General features: G+C 46.7%; 1 protein-coding gene across 6 annotated transcripts in view; it reads left to right on the top strand.

Moving 5' to 3' along the window:
• The window catches only part of KYNU (kynureninase), a 302,382-nt gene that overhangs the window by 218,981 nt on the left and 56,984 nt on the right, over positions 1–26,417 (top strand). For 5 of the 6 annotated variants that reach the window (XM_063933729.1, XM_063933730.1, XM_063933728.1 and 2 more), the window contains exon 12: positions 11,891–11,976. The exons of the other annotated variant lie outside the window; for it this stretch is intronic. In XM_063933729.1, coding sequence (XP_063789799.1) covers positions 11,891–11,976 — 86 coding nt within the window. The remainder of the gene's footprint in view (positions 1–11,890; positions 11,977–26,417) is intronic. 6 annotated transcript variants of the gene reach the window in all.

The raw sequence follows: 26,417 nt of genomic DNA on the forward strand, positions 1-26,417 counted from the left end.
TTCCTCAAGCAGGTAAGGCATGACATTGCTCTCTTACCTGCATGGGATGAGAATCATGGGGCGCACCAATATGCTCTTACCAACTTGCACATTCCCTCCTTGCCCAGATGAGTCAGCCCATGTGCTGCTTCAGCTAAACATGGAAGGTATGCTCTGGGTGCCACTGGTTTACCCTGTCCAGAGTCCTGAGGACTCCTGGCTATATCCTTTTGACCTCCAAACTGCCTTTTCCTGTGTGGAACACAAATTTTGCATTTCACACAACTTCTGTGTGTTGATGGTATTGAATACCATCAATTGTGTGGTGTCTGTCTGTCTGGGGGTACCAGCTGCTAACTTAGCAGCTTCGTCTGCTCGGCTGTTACCAAGTGATACTGGGTCTTGGCTATATGTGTGAGCTTTACACTTGATAACAGCCACTCTGTCAGGTTCCTGTATCGCTGTTAGAAGTCTTTTGATGTGAGCTGCATGCGCTATCGGTGTACCAGCTGCCGTCATGAAATTTCTGAGGCGCCATAGGGCTCCGAAATCATGGACTACCCCGAAGGCGTATCTAGAATCGGTGTAGATATTGGCTGACTTTCCCTTAGCCAATTCACATGCTCTGGTTAGGGCAACCAGTTCAGCAACCTGGGCTGAGTGAGGTGGGCCTAGCGGTTCTGCTTCTATGGTACCTTGGTCATCTACGACTGCGTATCCAGTACACAAGTCTCCCGAGTCCGTCTGTCTGTGACAACTACCGTCAGTGTAGAAAGTAAAATCTACATCTTCCAGTGGGTTGTCACTGATGTCAGGCCTTGCCGTGAAATTTTGGGTCAAATATTCCATACAATCATGTGTGTCATCCCTTGTATTAAATCCTCCTTCCCCATCACTCTCATCCTCAACCCTTTGTGCCTGTCCAGGCACACCTGGGAGATATGTTGCAGGATTTAATGCACTGCATCTCCTTATGGTGATGTTTACGGGGGCCATTAATGCCAATTCCCATCTTGTAAACCGCGCTGATGAGACATGCCTGGTTTGGGCAGAATTCAGCAAGGCTGACACTGCATGTGGTGTATGAATTGTGAGGTTGTGTCCTAGCACTACATCTTCGCTTTTTGTAACTAGCAATGCTATCGCAGCGACACTTCGCAAGCATGTGGGGAGGGATCGCACTACCGTGTCTAGCTGAGCGCTGTAGTATGCTACCGGCCTGCTGGCATCACCGTGCTTTTGGGTTAGGACGCCTGCCGCGCAACCAGCACTTTCTGTTCCGTACAGCTCAAAGGGTTTCCCATAGTCTGGCATACCTAATGCCGGTGCCTGCGTTAGGCACTGTTTGAGTCTCTCAAATGCCATCTCGGATTCGTCTGTATGCGAAATCCGATCAGGTTTGTTTGATTAAACCATCTGCAAAGGTAATGCTAGAATGGAAAACCCTGGGATCCAGTTACGGCAATACCCAAACATTCCTAAAAACGTTCTGATCTGTTGCTGGGTTTGTGGCAGAGTCATGTCTCTAATTGCTTGAATTCTATCTTCGGTCAGGTGTCTCAGTCCTTGTGTTAGACAGTGTCCCAGATATTTTACTTTAGGCTGGCATAATTGTAGTTTGTCTTTGGAAACTTTGTGTCCTGTGTCTGAAAGATGAAACAGGAGCTGTTTCGTATCTTTCAGGGACGCTTCCAGTGAATCTGAACACAGGAGTAAATCATCCACATACTGTATCAATATTGATCCACTCTCTGGTTGGAAAGACTGTAAACAATCATGCAAAGCCTGTGAAAATATACTTGGACTGTCTATGAAACCTTGCGGTAATCGAGTCCATGTGTATTGGACTCCTCTGTATGTAAATGCAAACAAATATTGGCTGTCAGGATGCAGGGGTACCGAGAAAAAGGCGGAGCAGAGGTCAATAACAGTGAAAAATTTCGCAGTGGGAGGGATCTGCATAAGGATGACAGCTGGATTTGGCACTACGGGGAACTGACTCTCAACTATTTTGTTAATCCCCCTTAGATCCTGTACTAGCCTGTAACCCCTCCCCCCACTCTTTTTCACAGGGAAGATGGGACTATTGGCAGTGCTGGATGTTCTTACCAGAATGCCCTGTTGTAGCAAGCGCTCTATTACGGGGTATACTCCTAATTCCACCTCTGGCTTCAGAGGGTATTGTGGGATTTTTGGAGCTATCCTACCATCTTTTACTTGCACAACTACTGGAGCTACGTTTGCCATTAATCCAGTGTCTTGTCCATCTTTAGTCCACAGTGACTCTGGTATTTGGGATGTCATTTCTTCTACCTGGGATGGATTCCTATTTATCATAACAGTATGTGACATTAATTTTGGTGGGGAGTCTAGCATGTCTCGCACTTCCTGAGCGTGATTCTCAGGTATGTCTAAGAATACACCTTCAGGAGTACAATAAATGACGCACCCCATTTTACACAATAAATCTCTTCCCAGGAGATTAGTCGGTGCCGATGCCGCTAGCAAAAAGGAATGCTTGGTATGCAAAGGCCCTATTGTAATCTCTGCTGGTTTGCTAACAGGGTAGTGCTGGACTACTCCCGTTACTCCCATGGCTGGAATTGTCTTACCAGTGGTTCTCATGCCCACTGTCGAATTTATCACTGATTTGGCCGCCCCCGTATCTACAAGGAAGTTTAATGATTTACCAGCTACATCAATTGTGACCTCGGGTTCACTTCCAAGGCTTGCAATCAATTTCACTGGCTGCAGATTACAGGTATGGCCACACCCCTATTGGGTATGGTGACCTCCCTGAATCGCGCTGGCAGCAACTACTTGAGAAGGGGGTAAATGGGAACTACCAGAGACTTGCCAGTCTCTTTTTGGGGGATACCTTTTTGTTTCCCCTGCATGTGGCTCATGACTCCGTCTCTGCGGTCCCTGATCCCAATTTCGTGTGTCATGTCGTTGTCTAGGGGGTTGATATGATTTTTGTGTGTTTTTCGATCTACAGTCTCGTGCAAAATGTCCCTCTTTATGACAGTAATAACAGGTTACCACATTTGACTTACCCACAGGGTTTGGAGATTTATACAAAGGTTGCCTTGTGGTCAGGGCCTGTATACTTACGGCCATTAACTTATCACTTTGTGACTCCCTGTGTCTGGTGATATTTCGATCGTGATCAATAGCAGCCTCTCTATGATTTGCATTTGTTTTAATGTCTTCTATGCCTGTGTATTTAGCCATTTCCAGTAGTGCCCTATGAAAATACTCAGCAGCTGTTTCTGACTCTTTTTGCTTAATGGAGAAAATGTTGTTCCATTTAACTACAGCTGGAAAATACTCTTTTAACTGTAAATTTATCCTCTTTACATTGTCTTGGTTGTACACATCCGTAAGGGGTACATCCTCATCTAATTTACAGTCAGCTAAGAATTGTGCTGAGTCGACATTGGAGGGTAAACATGCCCTCAACAATATCTGCCAGTCTTTGTTATTGGGCTCTACAGTATTCCCTAGATCTCTAATGTATTTCTGGCTAGCAACTAGATCCTTCCTAGGATCAGGGAATTCAGACACTATTGTTCTTAATTCCATTCGGGAAAATGGACAGTGCATGGCAATGTTTCTGACAGGAGTGACTCCTGAAGCGTCCGTTTTCCCATTTGGCACTGCTATTACCCTAACGGGATTAAGTCTACTAACATAATTCTGAATAGATTCTACAGCTTGTGGTGAAATGGTTTCAGCATAGTGTATGGTGCCGTACTTACCCGTTGATACGACCTCACCTGTCCCTCCGCTAGGGGCCTTGGATACTAATCTTACGGGTTGGGTCGTGCCCACTGCTGTTTCTGATATGGTGGCTGCTAGAGAGAGTGCCGATAGTGTTGTTGACTCGTCCTCTTGATCACACTCCTGGGGAAAGTTTAAAACAGGGTACAACTTGCACGGGTTAATATTTGCATTACTCATCTTATTCATTTTATCCTTAACATTTATACAGTTACTAAGTGCCTGTTTATTACACATTAGTGCGTCATTCTCTGCAACCAACTTCTCTCCCGTTATGTAAGGTGGCGGTGGTGCCGTAGCTATCAGTTTCCTGATAGGGTTAGATCCAGCCGCCTGAGCCAATCCTCTCTGAATTTCACCCTCCTGTTGCCATAACTGTAAGTAGTCATAATGTTTGATCCGTCTCTTTGTTGATTTAATGAGACATATCCTTCTCCTAAGATTTTGTAACACATCTGGGCTACAGCTACCTACCCGGGGAAACTTCTCCTCGTCATGCACAGTCATTCTTTCCCATTCATCACATAAAACCTCTGTGTGTGAACCGTATTTTTCACACATTACATACCTTGCCGACCCGATTGGCCGGTTTACTGAATCAACCCGAACCGAGGTTGATCGCCCCCTACCTGAACAACAGGCCCCCATACTTGCAGGTGTTGCTTTCACTACCTCTGACCTTCAAATCAGGGTCTTCAGCGAACCCTTACAAAAACCAAGATGTCCGGGGTAGGCCGACGGTGGCAGTTTACCGAGTACTCCACTCACTCGCCCACGCCGACCAATACGCCCACACACTGCCTTAGCGCTGGCGTACTCGACCTAGGGCCCCTGCGACCTGAACCGCTATTTACTGGAACATGCGAGTGTGATCCGCAGAGCACTAAACCCTTTCCAGTAACTATTGGTTGCTGGATAGTTCCTGAGTGACCAGCGAACCTCCCTTAAAATAAAAAAAATTACACAAATCACGTTAGAGTGTACAAATAGCGTTTATGACCCCTTTCGTATGCAAATGGTACTGGTCAGGTTACTAACTAATGCACACAATTACGTGCGGTACAATCGTTCTGCACATAAGCAACTAATCTTATGTGCGGAGCGACCAGTGGAATCGAAAATTGCGGCTGCGAATTCCTTCAGCCAGAGCTTTAATGGCCTATATGGGTTCCGCACCAACCCTTCCTGGTGTTGTGCTACTTTTCTCTATAGCGGACTTCTTAGTCTGCTGTACCTAGACCTCCTGGTCTGTTCCGGACCTCCTGGTCTGTGCTACAGTAGACCTCCTGGTCTGCTATACTCTAATGCTCAAATTTATGTTTAACAAGGGATGCCTCCCTAGCCACCATGCACGTCACTTACATGTATGTACCTCACGAGAACTCGACTTCTTGTGGTTCAACCCAAAAATTGTAAAAACTTATATATACAAACACTCACCACATGTACACTTTAATTTTATTTCTGCGCAGAAATTCCTTTCATTCAGTAAATAGTCTAGATCAGATGAGTCGCAAATTGGAGAAGGATCTATTAGCTTAAAATTTCGGACACTAAAATTGACTTGCGCTATTTATCGCGTTGCCTCCTTTTCGTTATAGACACGTGTATGCCAGCCAGATATGTCCACAGAAATACAGTTAACACGTTTATCAATGTAGATGATCTTGAATTGTAATCATCTACCGAGCACCAGACAGGTCTTTCCTTGTAGGCAAAGCTGTGTGCGTGCTTTACAAATTACCCCTTAATGTATTACTTTTACTCTTTAACTACTAATAGCAACAAATCTTTCTTAGCACGTTATCAATTGTGAAATGGCAACCAAGAGAGTGATATGTGAAAATACACGAATGAAAAGAAATGCAGATGTATGCGTGCGTGCGTACGCAAGACAGAACAGAAAAAAACAGTTTTAAAAGATACTAGCGTATTGTTCTTACCTCCGGTTCCGGATTCCTTCAGCACCCTTTACTAAGCGAAGCAGACGCTTATCGGGTCAGCACTACGAGGAATATTACCTCCCACCCTTTGCTGATCGATAATGTCTGCTGAAATTACCTAGTACAGATATGTGAAGGACGGACGAGCCGCCAATTGATAAAGCCAAATATTTATCTTACTGAAAACCCTCTAAAAGGTTAAAGAACACAGTACGCTATTGGCGTATGGAATACCTTAAGGGTACGCACGTTGCGTATCTAACGCTTCGCCGTGGTCGAGACGCACGAGCGGCACGTTCGCTCACGGCTTAGAGCGTACAGGCAAGCACGCTATAGGCTGCCGACTAACGTAATGATACGCTATCAGCGTAGCGGATGCTTAGGACCACGAGGAGATCACAAGCAGCGCTGACGCTCACAATGTTAAAACCTTTTTAACTATACCATAAACGATATACTTATACTGTAAACCCTTGTGCAGTGATAAGATGTAAATGCAACACAGTGTAACCTTGTTAGTTTAAAAGCTGTATGAGCGTATGTGACTCGTCTGCCTTTCCTGGGCATGATTCTGGACACAGACCAGAAAAGGGTTTATCTCCCGATGGAGAAAGCTCAGGAACTCATGACACTGGTCAGAAACCTATTAAAACCAAAACAGGTGTCGGTGCATCACTGCACGCGAGTCCTGGGAAAGATGGTGGCATCATACGAGGCCATTCCCTTCGGCAGGTTCCATGCGAGGACCTTTCAATGGGACTTACTGGACAAATGGTCTGGATCACATCTTCAGATGCATCGGTTAATCACCCTATCCCCCAGGGCCAGGGTGTCTCTCCTGTGGTGGCTGCAGAGTGCTCACCTTCTCGAGGGCCGCAGATTCGGCATTCAGGACTGGGTCCTGGTGACCACGGATGCAAGCCTCCGAGGGTGGGGGGCAGTCACACAGGGAAGAAATTTCCAAGGTCTGTGGTCAAGTCAGGAGACTTGCCTTCACATCAACATCCTGGAACAAAGGGCCATATACAACGCCCTACGTCAAGCGGAGACCCTGCTTCGCGACCAACCGGTTCTGATTCAGTCAGACAACATCACCGCAGTGGCTCATGTAAACCGCCAAGGCGGCACAAGGAGCAGGGTGGCGATGGTGGAAGCCACCACAATTCTTCGCTGGGCGGAGAATCACGTAAGCGCACTGTCAGCAGTGTTCATTCCGGGAGTGGACAACTGGGAAGCAGACTTCCTCAGCAGGCACGACCTCCACCCGGGAGAGTGGGGACTTCATCAAGAAGTCTTCACGCAGATTGCAAGTCGGTGGGAACTGCCACAGGTGGACATGATGGCATCCCGCCTCAACAAAAAGCTACAGAGGTATTGCGCCAGGTCAAGAGACCCTCAGGCGATAGCTGTGGACGCACTGGTGACACCATGGGTGTTCCAGTCGGTCTATGTATTTCCTCCTCTTCCTCTCATACCCAAGGTGTTGAGAATCATAAGAAAAAGAGGAGTGAGAACAATACTCATTGTTCCGGATTGGCCAAGAAGGACTTGTTATCCAGATCTGCAAGAAATGCTCACAGAGGACCCGTGGCCTCTGCCTCTAAGACAGGACTTGTTGCAACAGGGGCCCTGTCTGTTCCAAGACTTACCGCGGCTGCGTTTGACGGCATGGCGGTTGAACGCCGGATCCTAGCAGAAAAAGGCATTCCGGATGAGGTTATTCCTACGCTGATAAAGGCTAGGAAGGACGTGACGGCTCAACATTATCACCGTATATGGTGAAAATAGGTTGCTTGGTGTGAGGCCAGGAATGCCCCTACGGAGGAATTCCAGCTGGGCCGTTTTCTTCACTTCCTACAGTCGGGAGTGACTTTGGGCCTAAAATTGGGTTCCATTAAGGTCCAGATTTCGTCCCTGTCCATTTTCTTTCAAAAAGAACTGGCTTCTCTACCTGAAGTTCAGACGTTTGTAAAGGGAGTGCTGCATATTCAGCCCCCTTTTGTGCCTCATGTGGCACCTTGGGATCTTAACGTGGTGTTGAGTTTCCTGAAATCACACTGGTTTGAACCACTTAAAACCGTGGAGTTAAAATATCTCACGTGGAAGGTGGTCATGCTATTAGCCTTGGCTTCGGCTAGGCATGTGTCAGAATTAGCGGCTTTGTCACATAAAAGTCCCTATCTGGTTTTCCATATGGATAGAGCAGAATTGCGGACCCGTCCACAATTTCTGCCAAAAGTGGTGTCATCTTTTCATATGAACCAACCTATTGTGGTGCCTGTGGCTACTCGTGACTTGGAGGATTCCGAGTTACTGGATGTGGTCAGGGCTTTGAAGGTTTAGTAGCCAGAACGGCTAGAGCCAGGAAAACTGAGTCGCTGTTTATCCTGTATGCATCCAACAAGCTGGGTGCTCCTGCTTCAAAGCAAACTATTGCTTGCTTGATCTGTAACACGATTCAGCAGGCTCATTCTGCGGCTGGATTGCTGCTGCCAAAATCAGTAAAAGCCCATTCCACAAGGAAGGTGGGCTCTTCTTGGGCGGCTGCCCGAGGGGTCTCGGCATTACAGCTTTGCCGAGCGGCTACTTGGTCGGGTTCAAACACTTTTGCAAAGTTCTACAAGTTTGATACCCTGGCTGAGGAGGACCTTGTGTTTGCTCAATCGGTGCTGCAGAGTCATCCGCACTCTCCTGCCCGTTTGGGAGCTTTGGTATAATCCCCATGGTCCTTACGGAGTCCCCAGCATCCACTAGGACGTTAGAGAAAATAAGATTTTACTTACCGGTAAATCTATTTCTCGTAGTTCGTAGTGGATGCTGGGCGCCCGTCCCAAGTGCGGACTTCTTCTGCAATGCTTGTATATAGTTATTGCTTAAATAAGGGTTATGTTATAGTTGCATCACGGTTGAACTGATGTTCTGTTGTTGTTCATACTGTTAACTGGGTAAGGTTATCACAAGTTTTACTGTGTGATTGGTGTGGCTGGTATGTATCTTGCCCTGGATTATCAAAATCCTTTCCTTGTACTGTCAGCTCTTCCGGGCACAGTTTCTCTAACTGAGGTCTGGAGGAGGGACATAGAGGGAGGAGCCAGAGCACACCAGAATATAAATTCTTTCTTAAAGTGCCCATGTCTCCTGCGGAGCCCGTCTATTCCCCATGGTCCTTACGGAGTCCCCAGCATCCACTATGGACTACGAGAAATAGATTTACCGGTAAGTAAAATCTTATTTTATTCGGTGCCACAAGGGATCTGCAGCGCCCCGTTACAGAGTACTTTAACAAATAAGTAAAACAAGAAATAAAAACGTGACTTACAGTTCAAGACAATATAGGACAAGTACAGGGTACTTGTCATCTGGTGCACACGACATTGAAATATTGGGGTTGCAGAAAACTGAAGGATCTGGTACCATCAAAGGGGGTATAGCGTAGAAGATGCGTTAAGTAAGAGAAGGAAAGGAACATGAGGGGAGAGGGCCCTGCTCGTGAGAGCTTAGATTCTAAAGGGGAGGGGCAGACAAACAAACAGGGGTAACACAGATGGGGTGGACAGTGAGTGTTGAACAGAGGATTAGGTTGGCTTGGTTTTATGAAGAAGTGTGTATTCAGAGCCCGTTTAAAGCTTTGTAGAGAGGTGGAGAGTCTGATAGGGAGAGGTAGAGAATTCCAGAGATAGGGAGCAGCACATGAAAAATCTTGGCGGTAGGAGTGGGAAGAAGTAATCAGTGGGCAGGAGATGTGGCATGCATTAGCGTAGCAAAGAGGAAGGGTAGGAGTGTCCTGGGTGATAAGGTTAGAGATGTAAATTGGAAAGGAGTGAGTGAGGGCTTTATACGTGAGTGTGAGAAGCTTGAATTGGATTCTGAAAGGAAAGGGGAGCCAGTGAAGGGCTTGTAAGAGAGGGGTGGTGGACGTACTTCGTTTGGTGAGGAAGATAAGCCGGGCTGCAGCATTGAGGATAGATTAGATTGGAGTCAGGAGAGTCATTTGTCAAGGATGCAACATAGGAGGAGATTACAGTAGTCCAGTCTGGAGATGACCGGTAAGTGGATGATTGTCTTAGTAGCATCCTGGGTGAGAAAGAGTCTGATCCTGGAAATATCTTTGAGATGAAAATGGCAAGTTTGTGAGAGAATATGAATGTGTGGTTTGAAGGAGAGGGAATAGTCAAGGATTATTCCAAGACAGTGCACTTGGGTGCTAGAGGAGATAATAGTGCCATCAAAAGATAATGAAATAGTGGGAGGTGAGGTTGTGCGGAAGGGTGGGAAAATGATCAGCTCAATCTTAGACATGTTAAGTTTATGAAGGCACTGGGACATCCAAGAAGAGATAGCAGAGAGGCTGTTGGATATATGACTGTGGAGAGTGGGGAGAGGTAAGGGGAGGAAAGGTAGATTTGAGAATCATCAGCATTGAGATGATATTGTAAGTCAAAATAGCTAATGAGCTCACCTAAAGAGGACATATAGAGAGAGAAAAGGAGAGGTCCAAGAACAGAGCCTTGGGGGACACCTACTGTTAGTGGAAGGGGGGGTGGAGTCATGAGAGGAGATAGAGAAGGAACGGTCAGAGAGGTAGGAGAACAGCCAGTAGAGAGAAGTATTGTGCAGACCAAGGGAGTGAAGGATTTGCAGAAGAAGAGGGGGGTCCACAGTGTCAAAAGCAGCAGAGAGGTCAAGGAGAATAAGCAGAGAGTAGTGGCCCTTGGATTTAACAGCAAGGAGGTCATTACAGACTTTCGTGAGGGCGGTTTCAGGGGAGTGGAGAGGATGGAAGCCAGAGTGGAATAGGTCAAGCAATGAGTGGGAGGAAAAAAAAACAGTAAGGCAGTTGTAGACAATACGCTCAAGGAGTTTGGAGGCAAAAGGGAGGAGAAAGATGGGTTGGTAATTGGAGAGGGTGTTTGTATCGAGTGTAGGTTTTTTTTAAGAACAGGGGAGACCAGTGCATCCATAAAGGCAGAGGGGACAGTGCCTGAGAGGGAGAGATTGAGGAGGTAGGTGAGATGAGAACAGGTAGAAAGAGAGAAGTAGAGGAGGATGCAGGAGAGGATAGGGTCATGTGGTGTGGTGGAGGTCGGGGAGGAATGAATGAGGGCCATGACTTCCTCACCAGATACATGGGAGAAAGATGTCAGAGTTGATAAGAGGGATGGAGAGGGGTGGTAGGGGAAAGGAGGTGGCTGGTTGCTGATGCTCTGGTCGGATGTGATGTCCTGACATATGGAGTGAATGACAGAGGGGTAACAGTAGAGGAGGGGAGGGGAAGCAGAGAGGAGGATTGGAGACAGAGGAGAGAGGAGGAGATGTAGGAGACTAGGAGAGAAGGATAGAGGTGGTATCTGTGGGGAAAAAAAAAAGGATTTAGGTTGACAAGGTAGACAAGGAGTGTTTGGGTGTGTGATTGGCTGAATGAGAGAAAGAGCAGTAGAATTGCAGAAATCCAGGTGATAGATGTGAGTGTTCAACTGCAGTGATTTAATTTCAGGCTAAAAGTTTAGATGGTTGCAGAAATTGAATTTTAAGGTAGATTGTGTTAGAAATGAGAGGATATGAGGGTACGGGGGGTTAGAGAGCCAAGGTAATTCAGACTGGATTTGCAAATATAGAAACTATGGCTAATTTACACAGGTTACCAGAAAGGCAAATGTTTAGTTGATAAAAGGTGATAAATGGCACTGTGATTGATAATGCAAACCCCAACACAGTATGCCTCCATTAACTATACCTCACTGACCAAAATTTCAAACACAGGGATTTACAATTGCAAACAAATCATGATGTTACAAATGTTTTTAAACATAAATTGGTTGTATAGTGTTCACAGGCAGTGTGGTTTGCATATTCATACAAACATGAATTAGGCCAAGAGTCCATATAGCACTGGGCCATGATCAGCGTTGAATGGACAAATACTTATAATATTGCCTTCATAAGCTTTTTGTGTCTGAAATACATAAAAATATGAAGTCAGCAGTTCCGCCATTGGCGAGACAAGTTCCTTTTTGTGAAATTGCTAAATCAGCAACTAACAATATCAAACACTATTTACAGCAGTGTCTATTTTTTGACTACTGCTATTGTTAGTAACTGGCTCTAGTACAACTGGATAAATCTCCAGATACTGCTGTATGCTATATAACCTAAAATAATATAATGACTTTTATTTTTTTACCTAGAACTGAAATTGAGCCAAGGAGTTGATGGATTCCGTCTATCTAACCCTCCTATTTTATTGGTGTGTTCCCTGCATGCAAGTTTAGAGGTACATAAATCATTGAATGCTATAAATTTACTGTGAAGTGTGGTGAAATTAGTGTAACATTTCTTGGCCTACTTTCCGCATAACTTATCAGCCTACTGAAAGTGCCGAGCCAGAATTGTTGAGCGCACAGAATAATGCTTTGAGACATTGCCATTAAAGCCTTTCGATCGTTTATGCTACCACTTTGCATAAGTATATACTTCGCACTGTATCTTATATTTTATGCAAATGCACCTATTTAACAGAAGTGAACAAAATTTGAGCGCAAGCAAGCACACATCATACCAGAGTTTCTCAAACTCCGCCATTACAGTCCAGGTTTAAGGCTATCCATGCTTGAGTCCAGATGGTTAATTAAATGGACTGAGGTACTAATTTAGTAACCTGTGCTCAAGCTTGGACATCCTTAAAACCTGGACTGTAATGGCAGTTTGGGAAACTGCATTATACAGTACATCACGGAAGTGACTTTGGTCCTGATTCATATTTGTATGCAAACCCAAAAAACTGACTTAGATTCAAGATGGCCAATTTCAAGATGGCGCCCATGTTCGGTACATACCCTAATAGATAGCTCACATCACCCATACCTTACTGGAATATTCAGTTTTCCCATTTCCTGCACAGTTTTTGAAACAAAAGGGTGTACTGCGACTTTTGAATCACCCTGTACTGTATGTGTGTGTATATATATATATATATACGTAGATGTGCGGTGTGGGCCCCGTGGACCATTGTGCACCCTGCACCCGTTCAAGATACACCAATGCATAGGATGTTCTCTTAACAGTTTATAAACATTTACGGAACATTCAACTCTGCATAACAAGTATCTGAATACTTAGCAAATGACATGCTGACCCAGAATACTGTTTTAGCAAAGTGACCCCATCTCTGGAGACTCAGTGTTAACACACATAACACACAAGAGGCGCACTGTACTCAACCAGTGGATGATTATAATCAAAGCTGCATATACCTCTTTTATTGTGACAAAATCGACACCACTGACACTACCATTATCAGTCAATTGACATTCACTGTCTAAAAATAATCAGATCAAAATCAGGTTGATCATTATTGGGCACAAACGCAGCTACATAAAGACTGTATATGTGAAATCATCTTTGAGCTGACATGTACTATGTACCATGTGTCCAACTCAGCCTCAGCCAAATGCCCAGATGTCATAAACACACTGTTATGAAATAAAGGATTTGGCTTCAAATTGGTTCAAATTTATTTAATATATTTAGATTAGATACATTTCTTAAAGTTACTATGGTGGCAGGCAACAAGAACAGACAACATTGAACATTAAACATTCATGTATGCAAAACTCAATAGTTGGTGCTCACTCCCATACAGGAGGTGTCAGACGAGACGTACAGTAAGCATGTATATAATGGGTTAAGAAGAGCACACCCACTAAATAAAATAATTAGCAACTCCAATAAAACTGCTCTTAATGCTACCACAAAACACAAAAACAAAAAAGAGGGAGGGTGGGAGGGTTTCCAGAAATGCAAGAGACCTCAAATGGCTGCCAACCACTAATATAAATCAAGTAACCACACCCTACTTAAATGTGATAAAATGGGAAAACACTAAACATCTTAAAGCAGCCATACACTAACAACCTAGTGCAGTGCTTCCCAAACATTATTCAATTATGGCACCCCAGAATATTAGAATTTTATTCATGGCACCCCTAGGCCACAGTTTCTTATTGAGAAATTTTAAAATAAATATTAAATTAAATAATTGTGTTTATATGTCATCCTTAGGTTCAATTGTGTGATGAGGGACAGGATTTGCTTCTGGTTGTCCACATATTTTATAATTGACAGCCACCAGCACTTATTTTGTCTATTACATTGACCGCAAATAATTTGAATTGGTCCTGGACCACCAACCCAGGGCACCCCTGCAAGTGTCCCGAGCAGAGCTTAAAGTAATCCTGGAAAGGTGGAGGAACTCACCTTGCCCGCGACCCGTCCTGCTTAGCACGCGCCGAAGGCGCACCTGTCACAGAAAGGGGTGTGGCCTCACAAGGAAGGGGCATGGCCACACAAAAGTACCACCAAATCAAAATAATGCTTCACAGTAGCACAATCTTATTCACATTGCTCGCACCACATATTAGTGCCCTTTACACACACAATGCCCACAATAGCAGAGCCACTTACACACACAATGCCCACAGCAGTGCCCTCCCCCTTCTAATTTTAGATTTGATTCACAATATAGCAGTATATGTTGAACAACCTTTGCTCACCTCTCTTATGTCTTCTATGTGCCCCTTCTGCTTTCTTGTTTCCTTTGCTTGTCACTCTCCTCATGAGTCCATATCTTCATCCTAGGTATCCCTTACTCCCTATATGCTCTCCTTTGTGTCTGATCAACTGAACCTTTCTCTCCTTTACTTACCCCCTACACCTCTCACTCCCTGTGCCTCACTCCCTCCCCATCTCACCCCCTGCACCTTTCACTCCCTCCCCGTATCACTCCATGCACCTCTCACTCCCCCACCCCTGCACCTGTCACTCCCCCATCTCACCCCCTGCACCTCGCACTCCTCCATCTCACCCCCTGCTCCTCTCACTCCCCCAACTCACCCCCTGCACCTCTAACTCCCTCCCCATCTCACCCCCTGCTTCTCTCACGCCCTCCCCATCTCACCCCCTGCACCTCTCACTCCCTCCCCATCTCATCCCCTGCTTCTCTCACCCCCTCCCAATCTCACCCCCTGCTCCTCTCACTCCTTCCCCATCTCACCCCATGCTTCAGTGGCCGTGGCCTGGAGCATCAGGTCCCGCCTGCGGTGTAACGCTGGCAGCGGCCGCCAGACAGTTCTGGCTCACAGACCGGCTGCTATTGAAAAGAAGCGAGGAAGCACTTTGAATCTGGTGCCGATTGTGCGCCGTTCACGGCTCCCAGACCGCCAGCTAATGAGAAGCTGCCACTTGGCAGCATCTCATTGGCTGGCGGTCCGGGAGCCGTGATTGGCTGGCGGTCCGGGAGCCGTGATTGGCTCACGACAGATTTTTAAAAAGCTGCCCCTTCTTTTGATTGGTGCTGCAGCTGGTCCGCAAGCCAGGATTGGCTGGCGGCTGCTGCCACCTTTAAAATGGAGCAGGCAGAGGCGGAACTGGTTCAGCCTGCTATTAGAGGTGACGGAACGCAGTTCCGCCCCGTTCCGTTCCGGACCACTTTAACCACTGGTCCCGAGGCACCCTAGGGTGCCACGGCACACAGTTTGAGAACCGTGCAGGTGTTGTTATTGCAGAACTATGTAGGCACACACTAGCAGACAACTCAGTTATGAACAACCCAGTTACTTAACCAGTGGTGTTGGTTAAATGAAGTACAGTATAATACATACAGCCGTACTCACTGTTGTACACACACTGGTTCTCATAAACTGAAGCTTCAGCATAGTGGGGTAAGTGTATGCTGCTTCCAGATAGCGGTGCAGGGTTGTTGTAACAGCTCTATATTGCAGGTCTCTCTGGAGTTAAGTGGGAGACTTGATTCTCCACCATGACACTTCTTACACACAGTGCTAAGTAAGTATTTACAGTACAAGATGGCTGCGGACGCATAGTGCAGCAGTACTGTACATCCGATTGGAGGGCAGACCTCCCTGGGTCCTAGTGCCAAGGATGTATGCACAGTAAGGAGCTAGTACAGTAGCATGCTGATTTATAACAGTTTAATTATGTTCTGTATAGAGATGTGCAACGGGCATTTTTCGTGTTTTGTGTTTTGGATTCGGTTTTGCGGTCGTGTTTTGGATTCGAACGTGTTTTGACAAAACCTCCCTTAAGAATTTTTGTAGGATTCGGGTGTGTTTTGGATTTGGGTGTTTTTTTCAAAACCCCCTCAAAAACAGCTTAAATCATAGAATTTGGGGGTAATTTTGATCCTATAGTATTATTAACCTCAATAACCATAATTTCCACTCATTTCCAGTCTATTCTGAACACCTCACACTATTATTTTTAGTCCTAAAATTTGCACTGAGGTCGCTGGATGACTAAGCTAAGCGACCCAAGTGGGCGGCACAAACACTTGGCCCATCTAGGAGTGGCACTGCAGTGTCAGACAGGATGACACTTAAAAAATAGTCCCCAAACAGCACATGATGCAAAGATAAATAAAAAAAGAGGTGCAAGATGGAATTGTCCTTGGGCCCTCCCACCCACCATTATGTTGTAGAAACAGGACATGCACACTTTAACAAACCCATTATTTCAGCGACAGGGTCTGCCACACGACTGTGGCTGAAATGACTGGTTGGTTTGGGCCCCCATTAAAAAAGAAGCATTCAATCTCTCCTTGCACAAACTGGCTCTACAGAGGCAGGATGTCCACCTCCTCCTCATCGTCCGATTCCTCACCCCTTTCACTGTGTGCATCCCCCTCCTCACAGAGTATTAATTCGTCCCCACTGGAATCCACCATCCCACGTTCCTGTGTACTTTCTGGAGGCAATTGCTGGTAAATGTCTCCACGGAGGAATTGATTATAATTCATTTTGATGAACATCATCTTCTCCACATTTTCTGGAAGTAACCTCCTACGCCGATCTCTGACAAGGTTACCGGCTGCACTAAACACTCTTTTGGAGTACACACTGGAGGGGGGGCAACTTAGGTAAAATAAAGCCAGTTTGTGCAAGGGCCTCCAAATTGCCTCTTTTTCCTGCCAGTATACGTACAGACTGTCTGACATGCCTACTTGGATGCGGTCACTCATATAATCCTCCACCATTCTTTCAATGGTGACAGAATCATATGCAGTGACAGTAAACGACGTGTCAGTAATCGTTGGCAGGTCATTCAGTCCGGACCAGATGTCAGCACTTGCTCCTGACTGCCCTGCATCACCGCCAGTGGGTGGTTTTGGAAATTTTATCCTTTTCCTAACAGCTTCAGTGACGTGAGAAAATGAAGGAGGAGTTGTTGGCGGGTCACGTTCCGCTTGACTTGACAATTTTCTCACCAGCAGGTCTTTGAACCTCTGCAGACTTGTGTCTGCCGGAAAGAGAGATACAACATAGGCTTTAAACCTAGAATCGAGCACAGTGGCCAAAATGTAGTGCTCTGATTTCAACAGATTGACCACCCGTGAATCCTGGTTAAGCGAATGAAGGGCTCCATCCACAAGTCCCACATGCCTAGCGGAATCGCTCCGTTTTAGCTCCTCCTTCAATCTCTCCAGCTGCTTCTGCAAAAGCCTGATGAGGGGAATGACCTGACTCAGGCTGGCAGTGTCTAAACTGACTTCACGTGTGGCAAGTTCAAAGGGTTGGAGAACCTTGCACAACATTGAAATCATTCTCCACTGCGCTTGAGTCAGGTGCATTCCCCCTCCTTTGCCTATATCGTAGGCAGATGTATAGGCTTGAATGGCCTTTTGCTGCTCCTCCATCCTCTGAAGCATATAGAGGGTTGAATTCCACCTCGTTACCACCTATTGCTTCAGCTGATGGTAGGGCATGTTCAGGAGTGTTTGCTGGTGCTCCAGTCTTCGGCACGCGGTGGCTGAATACCGAAAGGGGCCCGCAATTCTTCGGGCCACCGACAGCATCTCCTGCACGCCCCTGTCGTTTTTTTTAAATTCTGAACCACCAAATTCATTGTATATGCAAAACTTGGGACGTGCTGGAATTTGCCCACATGTAATGCACGCACAATATTGGTGGCATTGTCCGATGTTACAAATCCCCAGGAGAGTCCAATTGGGGTAAGCCAATCTGCGATGATGTTCCTCAGTTTCCGTGAGAGGTTGTTAGCTGTGTGCCTCTTATGGAAAGCGGTGATACAAAGCGTAGCTTGCCTAGAAACGAGTTGGTGTTTGCGAGATGCTGCTACTGGTGCCGCCGCTGCTGTTGTTGCTTCGGGAGGCAATACATCTACCCAGTGGGCTGTCACAGTCGTATAGTCCTTAGTCTGCTCTGCTCCACTTGTCCGTGGTTAAGTGGACATTGGGTACAACTGCATTTTTTAGGACACTGGTGACTCTTTTTCTGACGTCTGTGTACATTCTCGGTATCGCCTGCCTAGAGAAGTGGAACCTAGATGGTATTTGGTACCGGGGACACACTACCTCAAGCAATTCTCTAAGTCCCTGTGAACTAACGGGGGATACCGGACGCACGTTTAACACCAACATAGTTGTCAAGGCCTGAGTTATCCGCTTTGCAACAGGATGACTGCTGTGATATTTCATCTTCCTCGCAAAGGACTGTTGGACAGTCAATTGCTTACTGGAAGTAGTACAAGTGGTCTTCCGACTTCCCCTCTAGGATGACAATCGACTCCCAGCAGCAACAACAACAGCGCCAGCAGCAACAGAAGCAGTAGGCGTTATACTCAAGGATCCATCGGAGGAATCCCAGTTAGGAGAGGACTCGTCAGACTTGCCAGTGACATTGCCTGCAGGACTATTGGCGTTCCTGTCTAAGGAGGACACTGACATTGAAGGAGTTGGTGGGGTGGTTTGCAGGAGCTTGGGTACAAGAGGAAGAAGAGATTTAGTTGTCAGTGGACTGCTTCCACTGTCACCCAAAGTTTCTTAACTTGTCAATGACTTCTGATGAATGCGCTCCAGGTGACGTATAAGGGAGGATGTTCCTAGGTGGTTAACGTCCTTACCCCTACTTATTACAGCTTGACAAAGGCAACACACGGCTTAACACCTGTTGTCTGCATTTCTGTTTAATTAATTCCACACCGAAGAGGTGATTTTTTTTTGTATTTTGACCAGGCATGTCAATGGCCTTATTCATCCCACGGACAACAGGTGTCTCCCTGGGTGCCTGACTTAAACAAACCACCTCACCCTCAGAATCCTCCTTGTCAATTTCCTCCTCAGCGCCAGCAACACCCATATCCTCATCCTGGTGTACTTCAACACTGACATCTTCAATTTGACTATCAGGAACTGGACTGTGGGTGCTCCTTCCAGCACTTGCAGGGTGCGTGCAAATGGTGGAAGGAGCCACCTCTTCCCATCCAGTGTTGGGAAGGTCAGGCATCTCAACCGACACAATTGGACTCTCCTTGGGGATTTGTGATTTAGAAGAACGCACAGTTATTTGCTGTGCTTTTGCCAGCTTAATTTTTTTCATTTTTCTAGCGGGAGGATGAGTGCTTCTGTCCTCATGTGAAGCTGAACCACTAGCCATGAACATAGGCCAGGGCCTCAGCCGTTCCTTGGCACTCGTAAATGGCACATTGGCAAGTTTACGCTTCTCATCAGATGCTTTTAATTTAGATTTTTGGGTCATTTTACTGAACTTTTGCTTTTTGGATTGTACATGCTCTCTACTATGACATTGGGCATCGGCCTTGGCTAACGACGTTGATTGCATTTCATCGTCTCTGCCATGACTAGTGGCAGCAGCTTCAGCACTAGGTGGAAGTGGATCTTGATCTTTCCCTATTTTACCCTCCACATTTTTGTTCTCCATTTTTTAATGTGTGGAATTATATGCCAGTAATATATCTGGAATTAGACGGCAGTAATGTCTGGAATTAGATACCACTAGATAGATACCAGATACCACTGTGATTGGAATGATGATGACCTATGCACAGTGACAGGACACTACCACAGCACCCTACAGCAGCAAGATGCAGCACAAGACACGGGACTTTTAGTAATGTACTGTAGTATACTGGTCACCACAATGCAGCAGCAAGACAATGAGCAGTGATACTGAGCACTGATGAGGATACTAGAACTGACACTGGGCAGCGAGAACAGCACTGGACTATTGTACTGTAGTATACTGGTCACCACAATGCAGCACTGATACTGCGAACAGATATTGAGCACTGATGAGGATACTAGAACTAACACGGAGCAGCAAGATACAGCAATGGACTATTGTACTGTAGTATTATATACTGATCACCACAATGCAGCACTGATACTGAGCACAGATATTGAGCACTGATGAGGATACTAGAACTGACACGGAGCAGCAAGATACAGCAATGGACTATTGTACTGTAGTATTATATACTGGTAACCACAATGCAGCACTGATACTAAGCACAGATATTGAGCACTGACGAGGATACTAGAACTGACACGGAGCAGCAAGGTACAGCAATGGACTACTGTACTGTAGTATTATTATATACTGGTCACCACAATGCAGCATTGATACTGAGCGCAAATATTGAGCACTGATGATACTAGAACTGACACGGAGCAGCAAGATACAGCAATGGACTATTGTACTGTAGTATTATACACTGGTCACCACAATGCAGCACTGATACTGAGCACTGATGAGGATACTAGAACTGACACTGGGCAGCGAGAACAGCACTGGACTATTGTATTGTAGTATACTGGTCACCACAATGCAACACTGATACTGAGCACAGATACTGAGCACTGATGAGGATACTAGAACTGACACGGAGCAGCAAGATACAGCAATGGACTATTGTACTGTAGTATACTGGTCACCCCAATGCAGCACTGATACTGAGCACAGATATTGAGCTGATATTAGGCTTTTCAGGCAGAGAACGTAGCCACGTCCTCTCTGTTCAATCTACAATGCACGAGTGAAAATGGCGGTGACGCACGGCTCTTTATATGGAATCCGAATCTCGCGAGAATCCGACAGCGGGATGATGACGTTTTCCCACGTTCGGGTTATGCGAGTAAGGCGGGAAGAACCGAGCCTGCTTCGGACCCGTGTAAACCACGTGAAGTTCGGGGGGGTTCGGTTCTCGGTGAACCGAACCTGCTCATCTCTAGTTCTGTACTATGCTGCCCTATGGTCAGTGGCGTAACTACAGTGGGGCAAAAAAGTATTTGGACAGCCACCAATCGTGCAAGTTGACCCACTTAAAAAGATGAGAGAGGTCTGTAATATCCATCATAGGTACACTTCAACTGTGAGAGACAGAATCTGGGGGGGGAAACAGGAAATCACATTGTATGATTTTTAAACAATTTATTTGTATATTCTTGCAGAAAATAAATACACAACTATTCAGTCAGACATAGGGGTGGTATTCAATTAGGTTGAAAAAAAATAGCTTAGGTGAAAAAACACACTTTCTCTAACGTCCTAGTGGATGCTGGGGACTCCGAAAGGACCATGGGAATAGCGGCTCCGCAGGAGACTGGGCACAAAAGTAAAAAGCTTTAGGACTACCTGGTGTGCACTGGCTCCTCCCCCCATGACCCTCCTCCAGTTAGATTTTTGTGCCCGAACGAGACGGGTGCAGGCTAAGGGGCTCTCCTGAGCTGCTTAGTGGAAAAGTTTAAAGTAGGTTTTTTATTTTCAGTGAGACCTGCTGGCAACAGGCTCACTGCATCGAGGGACTAAGGGGAGAGAAGCGAACTCACCTGCGTGCAGAGTGGATTGGGCTTCTTAGGCTACTGGACATTAGCTCCAGAGGGACGATCACAGGCCCAGCCATGGATGGGTCCCGGAGCCGCGCCGCCGGCCCCCTTACAGAGCCAGAAGACTGAAGAGGTCCGGAAAATCGGCGGCAGAAGATGTCCTGTCTTCAATAAGGTAGCGCACAGCACCGCAGCTGTGCGCCATTGCTCTCATGCACACTTCACACTCCGGTCACTGAGGGTGCAGGGCGCTGGGGGGGGCGCCCTGAGACGCAATAAAACACCTTGTGTTGGCAAAAAATACATCACATATAGCTCCTGGGCTATATGGATGCATTTAACCCCTGCCAAATTTCCATAAAAAAGCGGGAGAAAGGCCGCCGAAAAGGGGGCGGAGCCTATCTCCTCAGCACACTGGCGCCATTTTTCCTCACAGCTCCGTTGGAGGAAGGCTCCCTGACTCTCCCCTGCAGTCCTGCACTACAGAAACAGGGTAAAACAAAGAGAGGGGGGCACTAAATTGGCATAGAAATATATACAGCAGCTATATTAGGGAAAAACACTTATATAAGGTTATCCCTATATATATATATATATAGCGCTCTGGTGTGTGCTGGCAAACTCTCCCTCTGTCTCCCCAAAGGGCTAGTGGGGTCCTGTCCTCTATCAGAGCATTCCCTGTGTGTGTGCTGTGTGTCGGTACGTTGTGTCGACATGTATGAGGAGGAAAATGGTGTGGAGGCGGAGCAATTGCCTGTGTTAGTGATGTCACCCCCTAGGGAGTCGACACCTGACTGGATGGTCTTATGGAAAGATTTACGTGATAGTGTCAGCACTTTACAAAAGACTGTTGACGACATGAGACAGCCGGCAAATCAGTTAATACCTGTACAGGCGTCTCAAACACCGTCAGGGGCTATAAAGCGCCCGTTACCTCAGGTCGATACAGACACAGACACGGACTCTGACTCCAGTGTCGACGGTGAGGAAACAAACGTATTTTCCAGTAGGGCCACACGTTACATGATCACGGCAATGAAGGAGGTTTTGAATATTTCTGATACTACAAGTACCACAAAAAAGGATATTATGTGGGGTGTGAAAAAACTACCCGTAGTTTTTCCCGAATCAGATGAATTGAATGAGGTATGTGATGAAGCGTGGGTTTCCCCCGATAAAAAATTGCTAATTTCTAAAAAATGATTGGCATTATACCCTTTCTTGCCAGAGGTTAGGGCGCGTTGGGAAACACCCCCTAGAGTGGGTAAGGCGCTCACACGCTTATCAAAACAAGTGGCGTTACCGTCTCCTGATACGGCCGCCCTAAAGGAACCAGCTGATAGAAAGCTGGAAAATATCCTAAAGAGTATATACACACATACTGGTATTATACTGCGACCAGCAATCGCCTCAGCCTGGATGTGCAGTGCTGGGGTGGCTTGGTCGGATTCCCTGACTGAAAATATTGATACCCTGGACAGGGACAATATATTATTGACTATAGAGCATTTAAAGGATGCATTCCTATATATGCGAGATGCACAGAGAGACATTTGCACTCTGGCATCAAGAGTAAGTGCGATGTCCATTTCTGCCAGAAGAGGATTATGGACGCGACAGTGGTCAGGGGATGCGGATTCCAAACGGCATATGGAGGTATTGCCGTATAAAGGGGAGGAGTTATTTGGGGGCGGTCTATCGGACCTGGTGGCCACGGCAACGGCTGGGAAATCCACCTTTTTACCCCAAGTCACCTCACAGCAGAAAAAGATACCGTCTTTTCAGGCTCAGTCCTTTCGTTCCCATAAGGGCAAGCGGGCAAAAGGCCACTCATATCTGCCCCGGGGCAGAGGAAGGGGAAAAAGACTGCAGCAGACAGCCTCTTCCCACGAACAGAAGCCCTCCCCCGCTTCTGCCAAGTCCTCAGCATGACGCTGGGGCCTTACAAGCGGACTCAGGCACGGTGGGGGCCCGTCTCAAGAATTTCAGCGCGCAGTGGGCTCACTCGCAAGTGGACCCCTGGATCCTGCTGGTAGTATCTCAGGGGTACAAATTGGAATTCGAGACGGCTCCCCCTCGCCGGTTCCTGAAGTCTGCTTTACCAACGTCTCCCCCCGACAGGGAGGCGGTATTGTAAGCCATTCACAAGCTGTATTCCCAGCAAGTGATAATCAAGGTACCCCTCCTACAACAGGGAAAGGGGTATTATTCCACGCTGTTTGTGGTACCGAAGCCGGACGGCTCGGTGAGACCCATTTTAAATCTGAAAGCCTTGAACACTTACATAAAAAGGTTCAAGTTCAAGATGGAGTCACTCAGAGCAGTGATAGCGAACCTGGAAGAAGGGGACTATATGGTGTCTCTGGACATCAAGGATGCTTACCTCCATGTCCCAATTTGCCCTTCTCACCAAGGGTACCTCAGGTATGTGGTACAGAACTGTCACTATCAGTTTCAGACGCTGCCGTTTGGATTGTCCACGGCACCTCGGGTCTTTACCAAGGTAATGGCCGAAATGATGATTCTTCTTCGAAGAAAAGGCGTCTTAATTATCCCTTACTTGGACGATCTCCTGATAAGGGCAAGGTCCAGAGAACAGTTAGAGGTCGGAGTAGCACTGTCTCAAGTAGTACTACGACAGCACGGATGGATTCTAAATATTCCAAAATCCCAGCTGATTCCGACGACACGTCTGCTGTTCCTAGGGATGATTCTGGACACAGTACAGAAAAAGGTGTTTCTCCCGGAAGAGAAAGCCAGGGAGTTATCCGACCTAGTCAGGAAGCTCCTAAGACCAGGCCAGGTGTCAGTGCATCAGTGCACAAGGGTCCTGGGAAAGATGGTGGCTTCTTACGAAGCGATTCCATTCAGCAGATTCCACGCAAGAACTTTTCAGTTGGATCTACTGGACAAATGGTCCGGATCGCATCTTCAAATGCATCAGCGGATAACCCTGTCTCCAAGGACAAGGGTGTCTCTCCTGTGGTGGTTACAGAGTGCTCATCTCCTAGAGGGCCACAGATTCGGCATTCAGGATTGGGTCCTGGTGACCACGGATGCCAGCCTGAGAGGCTGGGGAGCAGTCACACAGGGAAAAAATTTCCAGGGCTTGTGGTCAAGCATGGAAACGTCACTTCACATAAATATCCTGGAACTAAGGGCCATTTACAATGCCCTAAGTCAGGCAAGGCCTCTGCTTCAGGGTCAGCCAGTATTGATCCAGTCGGACAACATCACGGCAGTCGCCCACGTAAACAGACAGGGCGGCACAAGAAGCAGGAGGGCATTGACGGAAGTGGCAAGGATTCTTCGCTGGGCGGAAAATCATGTGATAGCACTGTCAGCAGTGTTCATTCCGGGAGTGGACAACTGGGAAGCAGACTTCCTCAGCGGACACGATCTCCACCCGGGGGAGTGGGGACTTCACCCAGAAGTCTTCCACATGATTGTAAACCGTTGGGAAAAACCAAAGGTGGACATGATGGCGTCTCGCCTCAACAAAAAACTGGACAGATATTGCTCCAGGTCAAGGGACCCTCAGGCAATAGCTGTGGACGCTCTGGTAACACCGTGGGTGTACCGGTCAGTGTATGTGTTCCCTCCTCTTCCTCTCATACCAAAAGTACTGAGAATCATAAGAAGGAGAGGAGTAAAGACTATACTCGTGGCTCCGGATTGGCCAAGAAGGACTTGGTACCCGGAAATTCAAGAAATGCTCACGGAAGAACCGTGGCCTCTACCTCTAAGACAGGACCTGCTCCAGCAGGGACCATGTCTGTTCCAAGACTTACCGCGGCTGCGTTTGACGGCATGGCGGTTGAACGCCGGATCCTGAAGGAAAAAGGCATTCCGGATGAAGTCATCCCTACCCTGATCAAAGCCAGGAAGGATGTAACCGTACAACATTATCACCGTATTTGGCGTAAATATGTTGCGTGGTGCGAGGCCAGGAAGGCCCCTACAGAGGAATTTCAACTGGGTCGATTCCTGCATTTCCTGCAAACAGGACTGTCTATGGGCCTCAAATTAGGGTCCATTAAGGTTCAAATTTCGGCCCTGTCGATATTCTTCCAAAAAAGAACTAGCTTCTGTCCCTGAAGTTCAGACGTTTGTCAAAGGAGTACTGCATATACAGCCTCCTTTTGTGCCTCCAGTGGCACCTTGGGATCTCAATGTAGTTTTGGGATTCCTAAAATCACATTGGTTTGAACCACTCACCACTGTGGACTTGAAATATCTCACATGGAAAGTGGTGATGCTGTTAGCCCTGGCTTCAGCCAGGCGTGTATCAGAATTGGCGGCTTTATCCTATAAAAGCCCGTACCTAATTTTTCATACGGACAGGGCAGAATTGAGGACTCGTCCTCAATTTCTCCCTAAGGTGGTTTCAGCATTTCACTTAAACCAACCTATTGTGGTGCCTGCGGCTACTAGGGACTTGGAGGATTCCAAGTTGCTGGACGTAGTCAGGGCCCTGAAAATATATGTTTCCAGGACGGCTGGAGTCAGAAAATCTGACTCGCTGTTTATCCTGTATGCACCCAACAAGCTGGGTGCTCCTGCTTCTAAGCAGACGATTGCTCGTTGGATTTGTAGTACAATTCAGCTTGCACATTCTGTGGCTGGCCTGCCACAGCCAAAATCTGTAAAAGCCCATTCCACACGGAAAGTGGGCTCATCTTGGGCGGCTGCCCGAGGGGTCTCTGCTTTACAACTTTGCCGAGCAGCTACTTGGTCAGGGGCAAATACGTTTGCTAAATTCTACAAATTTGATACCCTGGCTGAGGAGGACCTGGAGTTCTCTCATTCGGTGCTGCAGAGTCATCCGCACTCTCCCGCCCGTTTGGGAGCTTTGGTATAATCCCCATGGTCCTTTCGGAGTCCCCAGCATCCACTAGGACGTTAGAGAAAATAAGAATTTACTTACCGATAATTCTATTTCTCATAGTCCGTAGTGGATGCTGGGCGCCCATCCCAAGTGCGGATTGTCTGCATTACTTGTACATAGTTATTGTTACAAAAATCGGGTTTTTGTTGTTGTGAGCCATCTTTTCAGA

The sequence above is a fragment of the Pseudophryne corroboree genome, chromosome 7 (assembly GCF_028390025.1).
Source record: "Pseudophryne corroboree isolate aPseCor3 chromosome 7, aPseCor3.hap2, whole genome shotgun sequence".
NCBI classification, from domain to species: domain Eukaryota; kingdom Metazoa; phylum Chordata; class Amphibia; order Anura; family Myobatrachidae; genus Pseudophryne; species Pseudophryne corroboree.